This window comes from Mesoplodon densirostris, chromosome 2, assembly GCF_025265405.1.
Source record: "Mesoplodon densirostris isolate mMesDen1 chromosome 2, mMesDen1 primary haplotype, whole genome shotgun sequence".
NCBI classification, from domain to species: domain Eukaryota; kingdom Metazoa; phylum Chordata; class Mammalia; order Artiodactyla; family Ziphiidae; genus Mesoplodon; species Mesoplodon densirostris.
This window is the reverse complement of record NC_082662.1, coordinates 53939334-53955480: the sequence shown is the minus strand read 5'-3', so window position 1 is coordinate 53955480 and position 16147 is coordinate 53939334. Positions and strand designations below refer to the sequence as shown.

General features: G+C 39.9%; 1 protein-coding gene across 3 annotated transcripts in view; it reads right to left on the bottom strand.

The window, feature by feature from the left end:
• Positions 1 to 16147, bottom strand: part of NFIA (nuclear factor I A) — a 386801-nt gene that overhangs the window by 126123 nt on the left and 244531 nt on the right. For all 3 annotated transcript variants that reach the window (XM_060089880.1, XM_060089882.1, XM_060089881.1), the window contains exon 5: positions 1853 to 1970. In XM_060089880.1, coding sequence (XP_059945863.1) covers positions 1853 to 1970 — 118 coding nt within the window. The remainder of the gene's footprint in view (positions 1 to 1852; positions 1971 to 16147) is intronic.

The window sequence follows — 16147 nt, the reverse complement described above, 5'->3', positions numbered from 1 at the left end:
GATTAATAGTGGCACAGCATCAACAAATATTGATTGGTTGATGAACTTTTCTATATGTAAATCTGGGGCATTCTTCTGGGCACATTTTCTCACCTGTACACAGATAATTCTGCTGAGTCTATATACTTAAAGAATAATTTTAAAAGAATCATCTTAGGAGGGTCTAATGTGAGCAAAACAAACATATTACCAAGTTATTAACTACTGATGCTGTTTGTAATTAGCACCTTATCAGGGTTAGTTATTTGCAGATTATAGGAACGACACTAGCCTTTTAAACAACATTAATAACCAGGTTTCCACACAGAGAATCACAACAAAAGGCAACAAAACAGCTGGAGAAGTTGAAAGGGTATTTGGGATGTCCATGGTACATACGCAGCACACATATGAAAAACAAGTAGCCCATCAACTTTTAAATTAATCACTGACCACAAGTATTTGCAAAGCTCTTTCATGTTCACTGAGTGTAGTTACACCCAGTGTCTCTTCCATCAGCAAACATTCAAAATCCTCAAAATGTATTAACATCCAAATGTATTCACAATCTCATTCTTTTATTATAAGTGTTTTTTTCGGATTGGAGACTTTTTTTTCCTGAGGAGCTGATACCCCAGTGAACTGAGGGGGACATTTAAACAGCAAGAAAGATGATGGTAGAATCTGGTGGTTATATTTAAGGAATAACTGTTTCTTTAACTGTCTTCAAGGTATCGGTAATGACTAAGCTGATTTTTTTAAAAGTCATGATTAAATATACGGTTAAAATATGGTTAAAAGTCAAGGTAAGAATGAATCTCTACCATGGAAAATTTCTATCATCTGGCCATTGTTTTAAATCCTAAAACTCTGGTACTTGCTTTAGGAGGAATATACCTTTGTCAAACGTTTTTCTGCGAAGTACACAAACATTAAAGATTGTTCTGCACCATTCTTTTCTTTGTTGTCACAGTCCAGTGCTAAAGCCAATTTGTAAAAGAATACTGTGGGTTTAATGCCTAATCCCTTTCCCTCTGGTACAGGTTATCTAGAGACAACAGAATCTTGCAAAATGCTTCATTTTGATTTTGGCTTTGTGACCTCAAGGGGATCAAGAACCCCAGAATTGTTATCTGGTTATGTTCTTTTAGCTTTGCTCTTTTAAAGGTCTCCCGGTGTAACAGTGTTTATGATCTGGCCTCACACTGCTGGGGGACTGCATTTGCTTTTACATCCTCACACCAGGATATCAAATAGGTTGCATCTCACAGGGCAACTCCAGTAGACTGGATTTTGAGACCTGTCGGGGGCTCCGTAGGAAAAGAGCTGGGACTCAGCTGTAGTGTCTGTTGTGGGCATGGAGACTGGGACTGACGTCACCAGTGTCAGCTTTCTGCCAAACAAGCCAAAACACACCCCCTTTTCCCTAGTCAAGTCTTGTCCTTAATTTCCTGAGAACCTGCTATGTTCATCATCCATCCTTCCTCCATGCCTCTGCTCATGTCTTCACCCCACCCAGAACACCATTCCTTTACTTTCCATCTCACCAACCCCGACGAGTGCTTACAGTTTATAGCTGAGCACAAGTCACTCCTTTTGGATAAAGCTGTCTTTAACTATTTTCAGCCTATGCCACACAATTTTTCACTGACTTGTGTGTGTGTGTGTCTGTGTGTGTGTATACACATATATGCATGCTGCATATGCATTTGCTTTCTCTCCCCAGTGAGACTGAAAATCCACTGGGGCTGAACCCATTTCTAGTATCTTCTACTACTACAGACACACCGCTAAGTGTCTAGCAGGCCCAGAGTTAAAATCAAGGTATGTAACTATGAATTATGACCTCTTTATGAGCCATCAATCAAATTACCTGGTAGAGGATGTGCTGGGTAAAGACCTCCTCATTGCTCCCGGACTCATGCTGTAGTATGAAGAACTTTCTAAATCTGAGAGAGAAAAATTTGGGCCAGTTCCTGCAGCTATTGGTGCTAGAATTAAAAAAAAAAAAAAAAGAAAGAAACATCAGGTAAGTTCTGTAAATAAAAGACCAATGAGAGCATATTTCAGTGTCGCATTTAACACATTTTATTTTTGAATTTATATGGTAAGATCATCAAAAATAATCAGTAATAAACTCGGACCTTAAAAGAATATTGACAATAAAAATCATCTACATCGGAAGCACATATTTTTTTAAATTTTTTGTATAACATACCTTTCATCTTTTCTCTTTTTGTAATGGTAAATTGTCACCAAGGTTGCAACATTCCTGTATGCTTTTAACAAAAATACCTCCACGTTTTGGTCTGGAACTTTTCTTGAATGACCAGACAAAATACTCCCTGGGCTTTTCTAACTTTGTCTGATCCTGATAGCTTCCACTCACCTGTATTTTGGAATTAGTTCTGAACTGAAAATTCATCTTTCTAGGCCACTCATTACCAATTTCTTGCCCTGAGAAATCTGTGATTTCTCCTTACTCCGAATCACCTCAGCACCCTGCATACATCTTTACTTTACTATTTGTCCCATCTTCTAATGTAAGGCAGTGTTCTCAAACTATGGTCCCTGAGCCATAATTTTTGTAGATAAAGTTGTACTGGAATAACCACACCCCTTCATTTACATACTGTCTCTGCTTCCACACTACAACAGCAGAGACAAGTAGCTGTGACAGAGACCATATGGTTCACACAGCAGAAAATATTTATATAGAAGAATTTGCCGACCTCTGATTTAAGGGACTGTTAAAAATAACTTTGACAACACATGATTTCCAGAGCTGACCCTTGTGGGAGATGAGATTCTCTGTACTTTTTTATGTCCTGGATATCCTGTTTACAGGAGTAGCTTAATAAATATTTTCAAATGAATAAATAACATCTATCAATCTTGGAAAACAATTCTGTGTAAAATCAGTGATGTAACTATATAAGTGCAAATAATCTGTTCTTTTGAAAGATTACACAAGGTGGGAGCAATAGATGCATATATTTCTGTATTGAGGCATTAGTTTGAGAGTTTTAAGCCCATAGAAGTGGATATATAAATAAATTAAATAGAGGCTCATATCCATAAGAAGAAAGGGTAATTAGGAAAATCATGAACCAGGGACTTTCATTCTTTCAGCAAATGATTACTGAGAGTTTGCTATTGCTAAGAATTGTGCTGGGTAAGGAAGGCACTTAAAAGAATGACGTGGTCCCTACCCTGAAACAGCTCTAGAGAGTGAGGCTGACAGATTAATTTCGATACAGTCTGATAAGTCCTTTGCTAGAGTTATTCCTAAATTGACATGCCTGCACAGAAGTGGGTATGTAACCCAGCTGAGGGATAAGAGGTTCAAGGGAGTAAAAGGGCCTCAGTAAATGTGATGCCTGGGAAGAATGTTAAAAGGACAAGTAGGATTTACCCAACTGAGAGGAATGGAGGTATTCTAGGCAGAGGGAACAGCATTTATAAAGGTAAGAGAACGGGGCTTCCCTGGTGGCGCAGTGGTTGAGAGTCTGCCTGCAGATGCAGGGGACGGGGGTTCGTGACCGGGTCCGGGAAGATCCCACATGCCGCGGAGTGGCTGCGCCCCTGAGCCATGGCCGCTGAGCCTGCGCGTCCGGAGCCTGTGCTCCGCAACGGGAGAGGCCGCAACAGTGAGAGGCCCGCGTACCGTGGAAAAAAAAAAAAAAGGTAAGAGAACATAAAATGTGACTGGATTTCTGATAACTTTATATGATGTAGTATATAATACATGGGGAAAAGAGGAGAGATTTAAGGTCAGGTCATGAAGGTAGGTAGGTTTCTTTAAGGAACATGAATTTGAGTTCAGTCGATTCCCAAGTTTATAAGCTATTAAAGGACTTATCACACTCCACTATCACTGGGGACTTTTGGGTTTATATTGCTAGTATCTAATACAATCCCGGACACCAGGAGGCAGTCAGTAAGCATTGGTCACATGGAATTGATTGTTAGTCAAAGGAGAACCAACCAAAGTATGCTGTCATCAAATTTGCACTTATAAGCTAGACACACCACCTGTCAGGAGGGTAAGCTTGGAGTGGGGAGGGGTGGCAGTTAAAGAATATAATCAGTAAAACCGTGGAGGCCAGTGAAGTTCATTTAAGTAAAAGAAGATGGGGGTGTGGTCTAAATTCAAGGGATAGAAAGGAGCCTGGTGACAGCTGTTTAGGAGTTAGAATTGAGAAAATGTATTGACTTCTTGAGTGTGGTAATAAGGGAAAAGGAGGAGTATGGGATAATTCCCAGGACGGCAGCTTGGGAAACTGGGTGAATTGTGAAGCCATAATAAAACTGTGGAATCAAGAAAAGGCATGAGAGGACACAGCAATTTCTAAAATAAACATTTAGTTGTTTGATTAATAGCAATGGCTAAACCTTAATCGCAACTATCGTTATATAAAAATAGTCACTGCTAAGAAATAGAAAGCTCTGAAATTCACACATACTTTCTGAAATTCAGACACACTTCTCAATGACAGGCTCTATGGAGGAAGGCCTTTACTTCAAAAACAAATGGTTAGGCTTGACAGTAAGTGTAAAGGTAGTTCTAATTAATAATTTTGCTAGTCGTTCCCAAATTTTCTTTTTATATTAAATTTATTTACATAATCTCCCCTTTGATTTCATAATATTTTATGTCTGAAATAGGCCATGGGGTGTGGAGGGGATTGCTCTAATATGGGCATGGACCACCCATTATCCCCTTTAGCAACATGGCATATAATAGGTGCTTAATGTTTGTGCCTTCATGGAGCTTAGAGATTGGCATCTCTCGTTAACTAAAAAAGAGGATAAGGCTAATCAGTATCATGGGTCTGGATTGAGATTTTCCTCACAAGTTTCAAGATGGGGTTGAGGCTTCCGCCGGATGGAGCACTGTGGAAACTGCATGACCCCACTCGCTTCCTCTTGGAAGGAAAGACAGAGCAAGATGTGAGTGAGATGGACTTGACTCCACTGAGAGAAGTCTGAGGCCCTCCACCTATTGGTGAACATCAAGCTGCTCTTCCATTTAACACTTTATCTTTTTTTGTGTGTGTGTGGTACGTAGGCCTCTCGCTGTTGTGGCCTCTCCCGTTGCGGAGCACAGGCTCCGGAAGCGCGGGCTCAGCGGCCATGGCTCACGGGTCCAGCCGCCCCGCGCCATGTGGAATCTTCCCGGACCGGGGCACGAACCCATGTCCCCTGCATCGTCAGGTGGACTCTCAACCACTGCGCCACCAGGGAACCCTAACACTTTATCTTGTTCTACCCTGGAAAATATCTTTTACCTTGCTTATACTTTTACAATGTCAAGGGAGCCAGAACAGGTAAAGGAAGAAAAATACATGCGTGCATGTGGTGTGTCTACTTCTCAGAGAGAATAAAAAAATAATTAAGCCCACAGAAATGTTCCTTAACTTGCCTGTATATTTACTTCCTGTGATCCATTTAGTACACTGTAGCTATAATCTAAAAAAGAGCATCCAAATTCTGCCTTCTTGAAAAGAGTCTTGTAAGGAAACATCACCCGGTGCTGTCTGTATGTATGTCTGGTATGAATGTCAGCTTATTGGCGTGGATTCTGATTCAGTGATACTGTGACAGCCAAAGAGAAAGCCTTATATCTGAGTGTAGAGGTCGCAGTCAAAGTATCCTTGCAGTGGGTTGGGTATTCTCAGTGCCTCTAATCTGAAGAACAGGAAGAGTTTTGACAAGTAACTAAGAACTCAAAAGGTGTACTTTCAGCAGGCTTTTCTGAGTACCTAGGGGGCCATGTTTTGAGAAGCACTTTATTATATCTAACTTAAGCCTCAAAACAATCTTTTCAGGAAAGGTACATTTTCTAGCTGAGGAGAACTAAGCCCTGGAGTGAGGTTAAATCACTTGTCCTGGATCATAGAAAGGCAAGAAAGAGAGAGCCAGGATTAAAATTCAAGGATGTCTGACCTCGAAACCTGTGCTTTTCCTGCTGCACCACCCTGACTTTCATGTACAATATTGGCCTTAAACTTGAGATGCTAAAAGGGTATGTAGTATCTCTGTCCCCACGGGGTTTACAACCTAGCAGAATAATAAAATAATACCTGAATATCTAATGCAAGGCTGAATGTGTTAAATCTCATAGGGAAAATGAAAAGAATGTGTTAGGAAAGTTCAAAGGAGTAATAGATCCCACTGGCTTGTGGGATCAGAAAAAGGGTTAATTCCAGGAAGGGTGGGTGCTTAAGCTGAGCCTTCAAGGATGGTTGGGATGTAAAGAGGCCCAGAAGGAGATAGGACAGGGTTTCTAAGCAAAAGAGTGCATACGTTAAGTTTGGAGGTAGGAGGTAAGTGAGTGATCTGTGGAAACCATGACATTTTCTGAGTAGCAGGGTGATAAAATAATTGTTGAATCTGAGGAATGTTAATATAACGACAGCATACAAAATGCACATAAGGGGACCAAGACTCCAGAGGTGGGGCAGTCAGTTGGTAGGTTGATTCGGGAGTCCCAGTGAAAGGGAATGGAGACCTAAACTACAGTGTCAAGGAAGAAAATAGAATTTTCACAATTGGTATCTGTCACCTCTTTCTGGATAGTAAACAGGTATAAAAGACATGTTTCTCATTATACACTATGGAAGGGCATAAACGAGCAAATGATTATACTAGTCTAATAAATATAAAATATCAAAAAGATGTATATAACAAAATGTGCTTCTTAGCTAATGATGGTATTACGTCCTTTTTGCAAATTAGGGAAGTAAGTTGTCGAGAGAGGGTAAAACGATTTGTCAGGTGTCTGTCCAGGATGTCATGCTGGGCTTCTGAAGCTAATGACTAACTGCCTGCTGGTGTGGTGCAGAGATTATAGCCACTGCCAATCAAACGTGGGGATGTCAAGGAAGGACTGGACCAACAACATTTCCTGTCTGCTCTGTATATTGTGAAACCTGATTTTGCTCCATGTGTACTTGACCATAGGCTTCATCATTCTTTTTTTTTTTTTTTTTTTTTTTTTTTTTGCGGTATGCGGGCCTCTCACTGTTGTGGCCTCCCCCGTTGCGGAGCACAGGCTCCGGACGCGCAGGCTCCGGACGCGCAGGCTCAGCAGCCATGGCCCACGGGCCCAGCCGCTCCGCGGCATATGGGATCCTCCCAGACCAGGGCACGAACCCGTATCCCCTGCATCGGCAGGCGGACTCTCAACCACTTGCGCCACCAGGGAGGCCCCAGCTTCATCATTCTTTAGTGAACTCATACATAAGATTTTCTACCCAACTAGATTGAGTGCAATTTGAGCTCTGTAAAGATAGACATCCCAGGGCATAGAAAAAGTGCTGGTCAGGGCCTGGGAGAGATTGTTTAGAGTCCAGCTCTGCCAATAACCACCTGCAGAACTTGGTTAAGTCACTTAAACTCTTTGGACCTCATCATTCTAATATTCATTAGGATAAAAGTGAAAATTCACCACCACTACCACCAGCACCACCCATCACTGCTGCAGCTATCACCATCACAACAAGGACTAACATTTACTAAGCATCACTTTTGGGCAGATACTGGGCTAAGAGTTTTCAGCACCTCATCCTATTGAATCCTTACAACACCACTAGGAAGGACTGAGGTACGAGGAGGTTTAGCAACTTTCCTAGGTCATGAAGTCAGAGGCCTTACACCAGATGGCCTTTAATCCTACAGATCCCACAGCCTCTTTTACGTTTCCAAACAGCTGATGATCAGTAAATATACTTTGAATTAAGAAGAGTAAATAACTACCCTCCCTCTCCATTTGCACCCCCTCTCCCAAACTTTTAGTGCAAAATGACACTTAGAAATCCGTAAATACACATAAATAGTGAGAACTGGCTCCCCAAATCTCTTAAGCGGCACTGCGATTACTCCAGCCTGAAGTACTTGTGGATTTTGTTCCACCGAGGAGTTTTCCCCAAAGGTTAAGGTTGGGCATAGAGTTGCTTGTAGTAATCTCTCATGATCTTTTGTATTTCTGCAGTGTCAGTTGTTACTTCTTCTTTTTCATTTCTAATTCTATTGATTTGAGTCTTCTCCCTTTTTTTCTTGATGAGTCTGGCTAACGGTTTATCAATTTTGTTTATCTTCTCAAAGACCAGCTTTTAGTTTTATTGATCTTTGCTATCGTTTCCTTCATTTCTTTTTCATTTATTTCTGATCTGATCTGTATGATTTCTTTCCTTCTGCTAACTTTGGGGGTTTTTTGTTCTTCTTTCTCTAATTGCTTTAGGTGCAAAGTTAGGTTGTTTATTCGAGATGTTTCCTGTTTCTTAAGGTAGGATTTTATTGCTATAAACTTCTCTCTTAGAATGGCTTTTGCTGCATCCCATAGGTTTTGGGTTGTCGTGTCTCCACTGTCATTTGTTTCTCGGTATTTTTTGATTTCCTCTTTGATTTCTTCAGTGATCTCTTGGTTATTTAGTAGTGTATTGTTTAGCCTCCATGTGTTTGTATTTTTTACAGATCTTTTCCTGTAATTGATATCTAGTCTCACAGCGTTGTGGTTGGAAAAGATACTTGATATGATTTCAATTTTCTTAAATTTACCAAGGCTTGATTTGTGACCCAAGATATGATCTATCCTGGAGAATGTTCCATGAGCACTTGAGAAAAATGTGTATTCTGTTGTTTTTGGATGGAATGTTCTATAAATATCAATTAAGTCCATCTTGTTTAATGTATCATTTAAAGCTTGTGTTTCCTTATTTATGGACAACCTGGAAGAAATGGACAAATTCTTAGAAATGCACAACCTGCCAAGACTGAATCAGGAAGAAGTAGAAAATATAAACAGACCAATCACAAGCACTGAAATTGAAACTGTGATTAAAAATCTTCCAACAAACAAAAGCCCAGGACCAGATGGCTTCACAGGCGAATTCTATCAAACATTTAGAGAAGAGCTAACACCTATCCTTCTCAAACTCTTCCAAAATATAGCAGAGAGAGGAACACTCCCAAACTCATTCTACGAGGCCACCATCACCCTGATACGAAAACCAGACAAAGATGTCACAAAGAAAGAAAACTACAGGCCAATATCACTGATGAACATAGATGCAAAAATCCTCAACAAAATACTAGCAAACAGAATTCAACAACACATTAAAAGGATCATACACCATGATCAAGTGGGGTTTATTCCAGGAATGCAAGGATTCTTCAATATATGCAAATCAATCAATGTGATACACCATATTAACAAATTGAAGGATAAAAACCATATGATCAACTCAAAAGATGCAGAGAAAGCTTTCAACAAAATTCAACACCCATTTATGATAAAAACCCTGCAGAAAGTAGGCATAGAGGGAACTTTCCTCAACATAATAAAGGCCATATACGACAAACCCACAGCCAACATCATCCTCAATGGTGAAAAACTGAAACCAGTTCCACTAAGATCAGGAACAAGACAAGTTTGCCCACTCTCACCACTCTTATTCAACATAGTTTTGGAAGTTTTAGCCACAGCAATCAGAGAAGAAAAGGAAATAAAAGGAATCCAAATCGGAAAAGAAGAAGTAAAGCTGTCACTGTTTGCAGATGACATGATACTATAAATAGAGAATCCTAAAGATGCCACCAGAAAACTACTAGAGCTAATCAATGAATTTGGTAAAGTAGCAGGATACAGAATTAATGCACAGAAATCTCTGGCAGTCCTACACACTAATGATGCAAAATCTGAAAATGAAATTAAGAAAACACTCCCATTTACCATTGCAACAAAAAGAATAAAATATCTAGGAATAAACCTACCTAAGGAGACAAAAGACCTGTATGCAGAAAATTATAAGACACTGATGAAAGAAATTAAAGATGATACCAATAGATGGAGAGATATACCATGTTCTTGGATTGGAAGAATCAACATTGTGAAAATGACTCTACTACCCAAAGCAATCCACAGATTCAATGCAGTCCCTATCAAACTACCACTGGCATTTTTCATAGAACTAGAACAAAAAAATTTCACAATTTGTATGGAAACACAAAAGACCCCGAATAGCCAAAGCAATCTTGAGAAAGAAAAACAGAGCTGGAGGAATCAGTCTCCCTGACTTCAGACTATACTACAAAGCTACAGTAATCAAGACAGTATGGTACTGGCACAAAAACAGAAATATAGATCAATGGGACAGGATAGAAAGCCCAGAGATAAACCCATGCACATATGTTCACCATATCTTTGATAAAGGAGGCAGGAATGTACAGTGGAGAAAGGACAGCCTCTTCAATAAGTGGTGCTGGGAAAACTGGACAGGGACATGTAAAAGTATGAGATTAGAACAGTCCCTAACACCATACACAAAAATAAGCTCAAAATGGATTAAAGACGTAAATGTAAGGCCAGAAACTATCATACTCTTAGAGGAAAACATAGGCAGAACACTCTTTGACATAAATCACAGCAAGATCCTTTTTGACCCACCTCCTAGAGAAATGGAAATAAAAACAAAAATAAACAACTGGGACCTAATGAAACTTAAAAGCTTTTGCACAGCAAAGGAAACCATAAACTAGACCAAAAGACAACCCTCAGAATGGGAGAAAATATTTGCAAATGAAGCAACTGACAAAGGATCAATCTCCAAAATTTATAAGCAGCTCATGCAGCTCAGTAACAAAAAAACAAACATCCCAATCCAAAAATGGGCTGAAGACCTAAACAGACATTTCTCCAAAGAAGATATACAGATTGCCAACAAACGCATGAAAGAATGCTCAACATCATTAATCATTAGAGAAATGCAAATGAAAACTACAATGAGATATCATCTTACACTGGTCAGAATGGCCATCATCAAAAAAATCTAGAAACAATAAATGCTGGAGAGGGTGTGGAGAAAAGGGAACACTCTTGCACTGCTGGTGGGAATGTGAACTGGTATAGCCACTATGGAGAACAGTACGGAGGTTCCTTAAAAAACTACAAATAGAACTACCATATGACCCAGCAATCCCACTACTTGGGCGTATACCCTGAGAAAACCATAATTCAAAAAGAGTCATGTACTAAAATGTTCATTGCAGCTCTATTTACAATAGCCAGGAGATGGAAGAAACCTAAGTGTCCATCATTGGATGAATGGATAAAGAAGATGTGGCACATATATACAATGGAATATTACTCAGCCATAAAGAGAAATGAAATTGAGTTATTTGTAGTGAGGTGGATGGACCTAGAGTCTGTCATACAGAGTGAAGTAAGTCAAAAAGAGAAAGACAAATACTGTACGCTAACACTTATATATGGAATTTAAGAAAAAAAATGTCATGAAGAACCTAGGGATAAGATGGGAATAAAGACATAGACCTACTAGAGAATGGGCTTGAGGATATGGGGAGGGGGAAGGGTAAGCTGTGACAAAGTGAGAGAGTGGCATGGACATATATACACTACCAAACGTAAAATAGATAGCTAGTGAGAAGCAGCTACATAGCACAGGGAGATCAGCTCGGTGCTTTGTGACCACCTAGAGGGGTGGGATAGGGAGGGTGGAAGGGAGGGAGACGCAAGAGGGAAGGGATATGGGAACCTATGTATATGTATAACTGATTCCCTTTGATATAAAGCAGAAACTAACACACCATTGTAAAGCAAGTATACTCCAATAAAGATGTCAAAAACAACAACAACAACAACAAAGGTCAATGTTGGGGAATTGTCTCTTAAGATGTTATTCCTAAGTCATTCATCCTCTTCCCCCTGCCCTTCTTTCCTGTCATGAATAGAACGTAGTCTTTGTGTCATTTCTTAATAAACGGTTTGCTATTAAGGAATCATTATAGTAATGTGGGCTATTGGAAGAAAGGGGTTACTTTAGTAGCCAACCCTCTTAATGACCTGCTCTTCTGTACACATTAGTAGTTGGATAAGGTTGTGGTTATCGAACTTCTGCCATCCACCAGAGACAATCTGCTCAGGCTTGCATTGCTGGAAAGAGAAGATGATGGAAAAAAAAAAAAAACTCTATCCAAAATTTCAAGCTACTCTGCCTGGGAGATGACAGAGCACTGAGTTTACAATGTGTTCAATGGGAATCAGTGGGGAGCATTAACTAAATGACTAGTGCGGCCAGTCTATGGCTAATGGCACATCTTCTCTGAGAGGCTGCATTCAGTTGAATTCACCAAATATTTATGGAGCACCTTTAATATGCCAGGCTCTGCTCCAGATGCTTGAGATCCATCAGTGGACAAGATATATAAAAACCCTTGCCCTCGTGGGGTTTACATTTTAAAGATTAACCATCATAGCTGGTCTTTCCTCAAATTTGCACGGCAACTAAAGAAGATGGAATATTGGCTAATAGGTATCCCCCCAAAAAGACTATCAGGATTTAGTACTGGATTTCCAACTTGTAAAAGAACTATTGAAAAAAAAAAAGAGAGAGGTTTATTTCTCTCTAGATTACATACTCTAATGTACTCACTGAGACTTTGGGAACTTGTACTTTAAGACTGTGGGTGGGGGGGAAAGTCCAACAACAGCACACAGTTCTATGGGCCCAGCACAATTTAGTGTTGTTTTGCATTCTAGCGGCACAGATCTTGTTAAGAAAGTCCATGTCACTGGCACAAAAGGAGTGAACATGGGAAAATACTTGTTCTTTTTTCTATCAAAGGCACAGTTGTAAACGCACAATGCTATGAAAACTCAAGCAAATCTGGAATCATCGTTAAAGGGAATTAACTTGGAAAGTAATTTGTGGCAAGAAAATTCAACTCCTTTGTTATCTTCCTTTTACCGTAATATGCTTCCTGAACACTGCTTATGAGAGAGGGCTCTTAGAAAGAAAAAAGTAAGTATAGTAAAATTAACTCATTTTATCAATTTGTGCTCTCAGCCAGAGTTTCCTGACTGGCTTCGAAGGGCTGTAAAACTGATGAATTTGCATGGAAAAAGAAACCAGTGTAAGTAATTTGTATAAGAGGGAACACGGACATAGCCTGCTATAATTCAGACACCCTGCAGATAGCAGACTGCTGCAGTGTGAGCAGTTATGGGTTAGAAAAATGACCACACGGCAGTCAGTCTGACTTGAATGCAAATCAATCATAAAGGTACTTTCTCTGCAGCTTCTATGCCATGGTCTTCAGCAACTCCTTTGCCAAGCAGATTTCTAGTCTGTAAACCGTGTGCTGATCTCCTTTCCCCACTCTTCCATTCTGAAAGGTCTGACCCAATGCAGGCTTGGAGTATGTTTTTCCAGAATGGAACATAAAAGAAAGGCACTGAACCAAAGCAAGGGTTTCCCTCTAGGTGAAAATGAACTTCCCTGCTATTATAAGATTGAAGCAATGTTTCATTATGAAATGTAGCATTAGGTGCCAAAAGCAGCTAACACAGAGCACTGTTTTCACACATTCACGTTTTGAGGACACAGGGTAAGGATTATGTAAATTTGTGGTGGCAAAGAAGGTAAATAGAGGAATTTTTATTTCTAAAACAATATTTTCCTTTTACGAAAATAGGAACCATTCACTGATACCCTCTTCCTCCCCACTGTGAGCCATGAAGATGGTTTATCTTTGATAGATAATTACTGTGAGTTCAATTTGTAAATAAAGCATATTCAGGCACTTTATCGCCATAAAGTCCAGTCTTGGATCTCAGTAAACTTACATATCTACTCTATAAAGGAAAGAACTGTCTCCTACTTATTTCTGTATTCTCAGCACACAGTGAAGGATGCTTCATATATTCACATGCAACAAATGTTTACTGAGTTGAACTAAAATTATATGAGCTTGTTAATGAAAAATGGTGAAGAACTAATACTTATCAAGTATTTATTAAGAGCCAGGCAATGGGATAGGTGTTTTACCTGAATTATCTCATTTCATCCCTGCATGGGGACATGGAATATGCACTTGTATTCTTCTCATTTAGAAGTGAAAAGGGAGCTGTGAGGTTAAGTAACGTGATCAAGTTCACACAGCGAAACGTGACAGAGCGGGGATTTGAACCCAGATATCTCTAGATACCTGTCCAAAGAAACAGAGGGGAAACCCACATTTCTAGTCTCCTTGTCCTTCCTTCACCATTGGTTACTGGGGAGATGAATTCAGTAAGATTTAAATAGAGAAATATTTATCAACTACCACTTAACAGGCAAAACAACTATCTCCTCTTCCTCCTCCTCCCTTCTTTGTTTTTACAGGTCTTTAGAGTGGCAGGCAGTGCTTCACTGGGTGAAGGGCCTGACACCTGGACCTGCAGAGCAACCCACAGCGGGGTGAGCGATGCTGACAGATCTCTTGCATTAGTGGCTTCTGCCTTTGGGACTGAAATTGATTTTCTGCATTTTAGAGTATCATCTCTTCTTAGCTTTTTGGTTGAGGTCAAATGTGGTACCCGTTTAGTATATGATACAGCTTCAGCCATGGGATTAAGTCTTCTCTAACAGGGAATAGATATGATAGCCTAAGAGGTCTTTTCACCACAATGATCTATAAACCAAGGACAGGCTTCTAAACATAAGCCCCTTAACCAAGAGTGCACTGGGACTATCTGACCATTAGCAATTAGGAAACCAAACTATGTCAACAGAGTCCCATCTCAACAACCTACAAATCCAGCTGTCTGCAATACTTCTCAATATTTTCACCAAGAACTGTTTAATTTTTTCTCTCCTCCATCTATTGAAAAATTTTGGGTGCTAATATGTCCTCACACCAATCACATACTGGATTAACTCAATTTCCAGTATTTGACCTAATATGTTGCTTTTCTGAGTCTGAACCCCCTCAATCTCATCCTAGACATGCCTATAGGTTCATCAGCAACAGTCTTTGTAGTCAGTAAGAGTTATACTGAAGGGCTTCCCTGGTGGTGCAGTGGTTGAGAGTCCGCCTGCCAATTCAGGGGACACGGGTTCGTGCCCCAATCCGGGAAGGTCCCACATGCCGCGGAGCGGCTAGGCCCGTGAGCCATGGCTGCTGAGTCTGCGCCTCCTGAGCCTGTGCTCCGCAACGGGAGAGGCCACAGCAGTGAAAGGCCCGTGCAAAAAAAAAAAAAAAAAAAAATAGAGTTATAGTGAGGACAATATATTCCAGCCAAAATCTCAATAATATTTGCAGTCTTCTTGTGTCAGGGTTTTGGAAATCCCCCAAATGCCTTTTAGTTCCCCAATGTTACCTACTGGATATGAATATCTACTCTTTAAAAATTGAGGCTTATGAGTGCATAAATGAAGATTTACTAAAAACCAACTGGCAGTAATGACCTCCAGCATACTGGAATTTTTACATCCATAATGTAAGAGAAAGCAAAATTTTCAAATACTATAGAACCAAATACTTTGAAAAACTCTGATAAAAATAACCATGGTGTGGCTGGCCACTTAAAAAGTTGTTAACGTGTCAACGTTAGACCGAGAATTTTTAAACATCTTGTTATCCATTCTATACCCTGGAAGAGAAATTCCAAGAATAATGCAGAAACATAGGCTTTGGCTGAAAACGTGTGGAATAAGAATTTTCTGGCTTCCTAAAGCAGATGAATTAGATCTAGTATTGGCATGCTCTTTTTCTATTGGAATTACTAACTCTGAAAGGGTCACTAGAATGGTCCTTGTAATAAATTGATTTTTAGAACATGAATTCTAAAATCAGTCCTTCTTAATTTATACACACACACACACATTTTTAATAAATTTGCTGATAGTGTGGTCAGCTCAAGGATCCGCTCTGAATGAAAGATCGAGGACAGAGGCTTTGTTCAATAATAATCATAGTAGTTACCATTGTTGAGCATCTACTATGTACTAGACTCTTGACACTTTCTCACTTCATCCTTGAAACACTCCTGAAAGGTGTTTCTTTTTTCTTTCTTTTTTTTTAAACATCTTTATTGGAGTATAGTTTCTCTACAATGGTGTGTTAGTTTCTGCTTTATAACAGAGTGAATCAGCCATACATATACATATATCCCCAGATCTCCTCCCTCTTGTGTCTCCCTCCCACCCTCCCTATCCCACCCCTCTAGGTGGTCACAAAGCACCAAGCTGATCTTCCTGTGCTATGGGGCTGCTTCCCACTAGCTATCGATTCTGAAAGGTGTTTCTATTTCCAGCACTCAGACTTAGACCCAGCACACAATTGGTACTTAATAAATCTTTGCTGATTGAATAAATGATGGTGA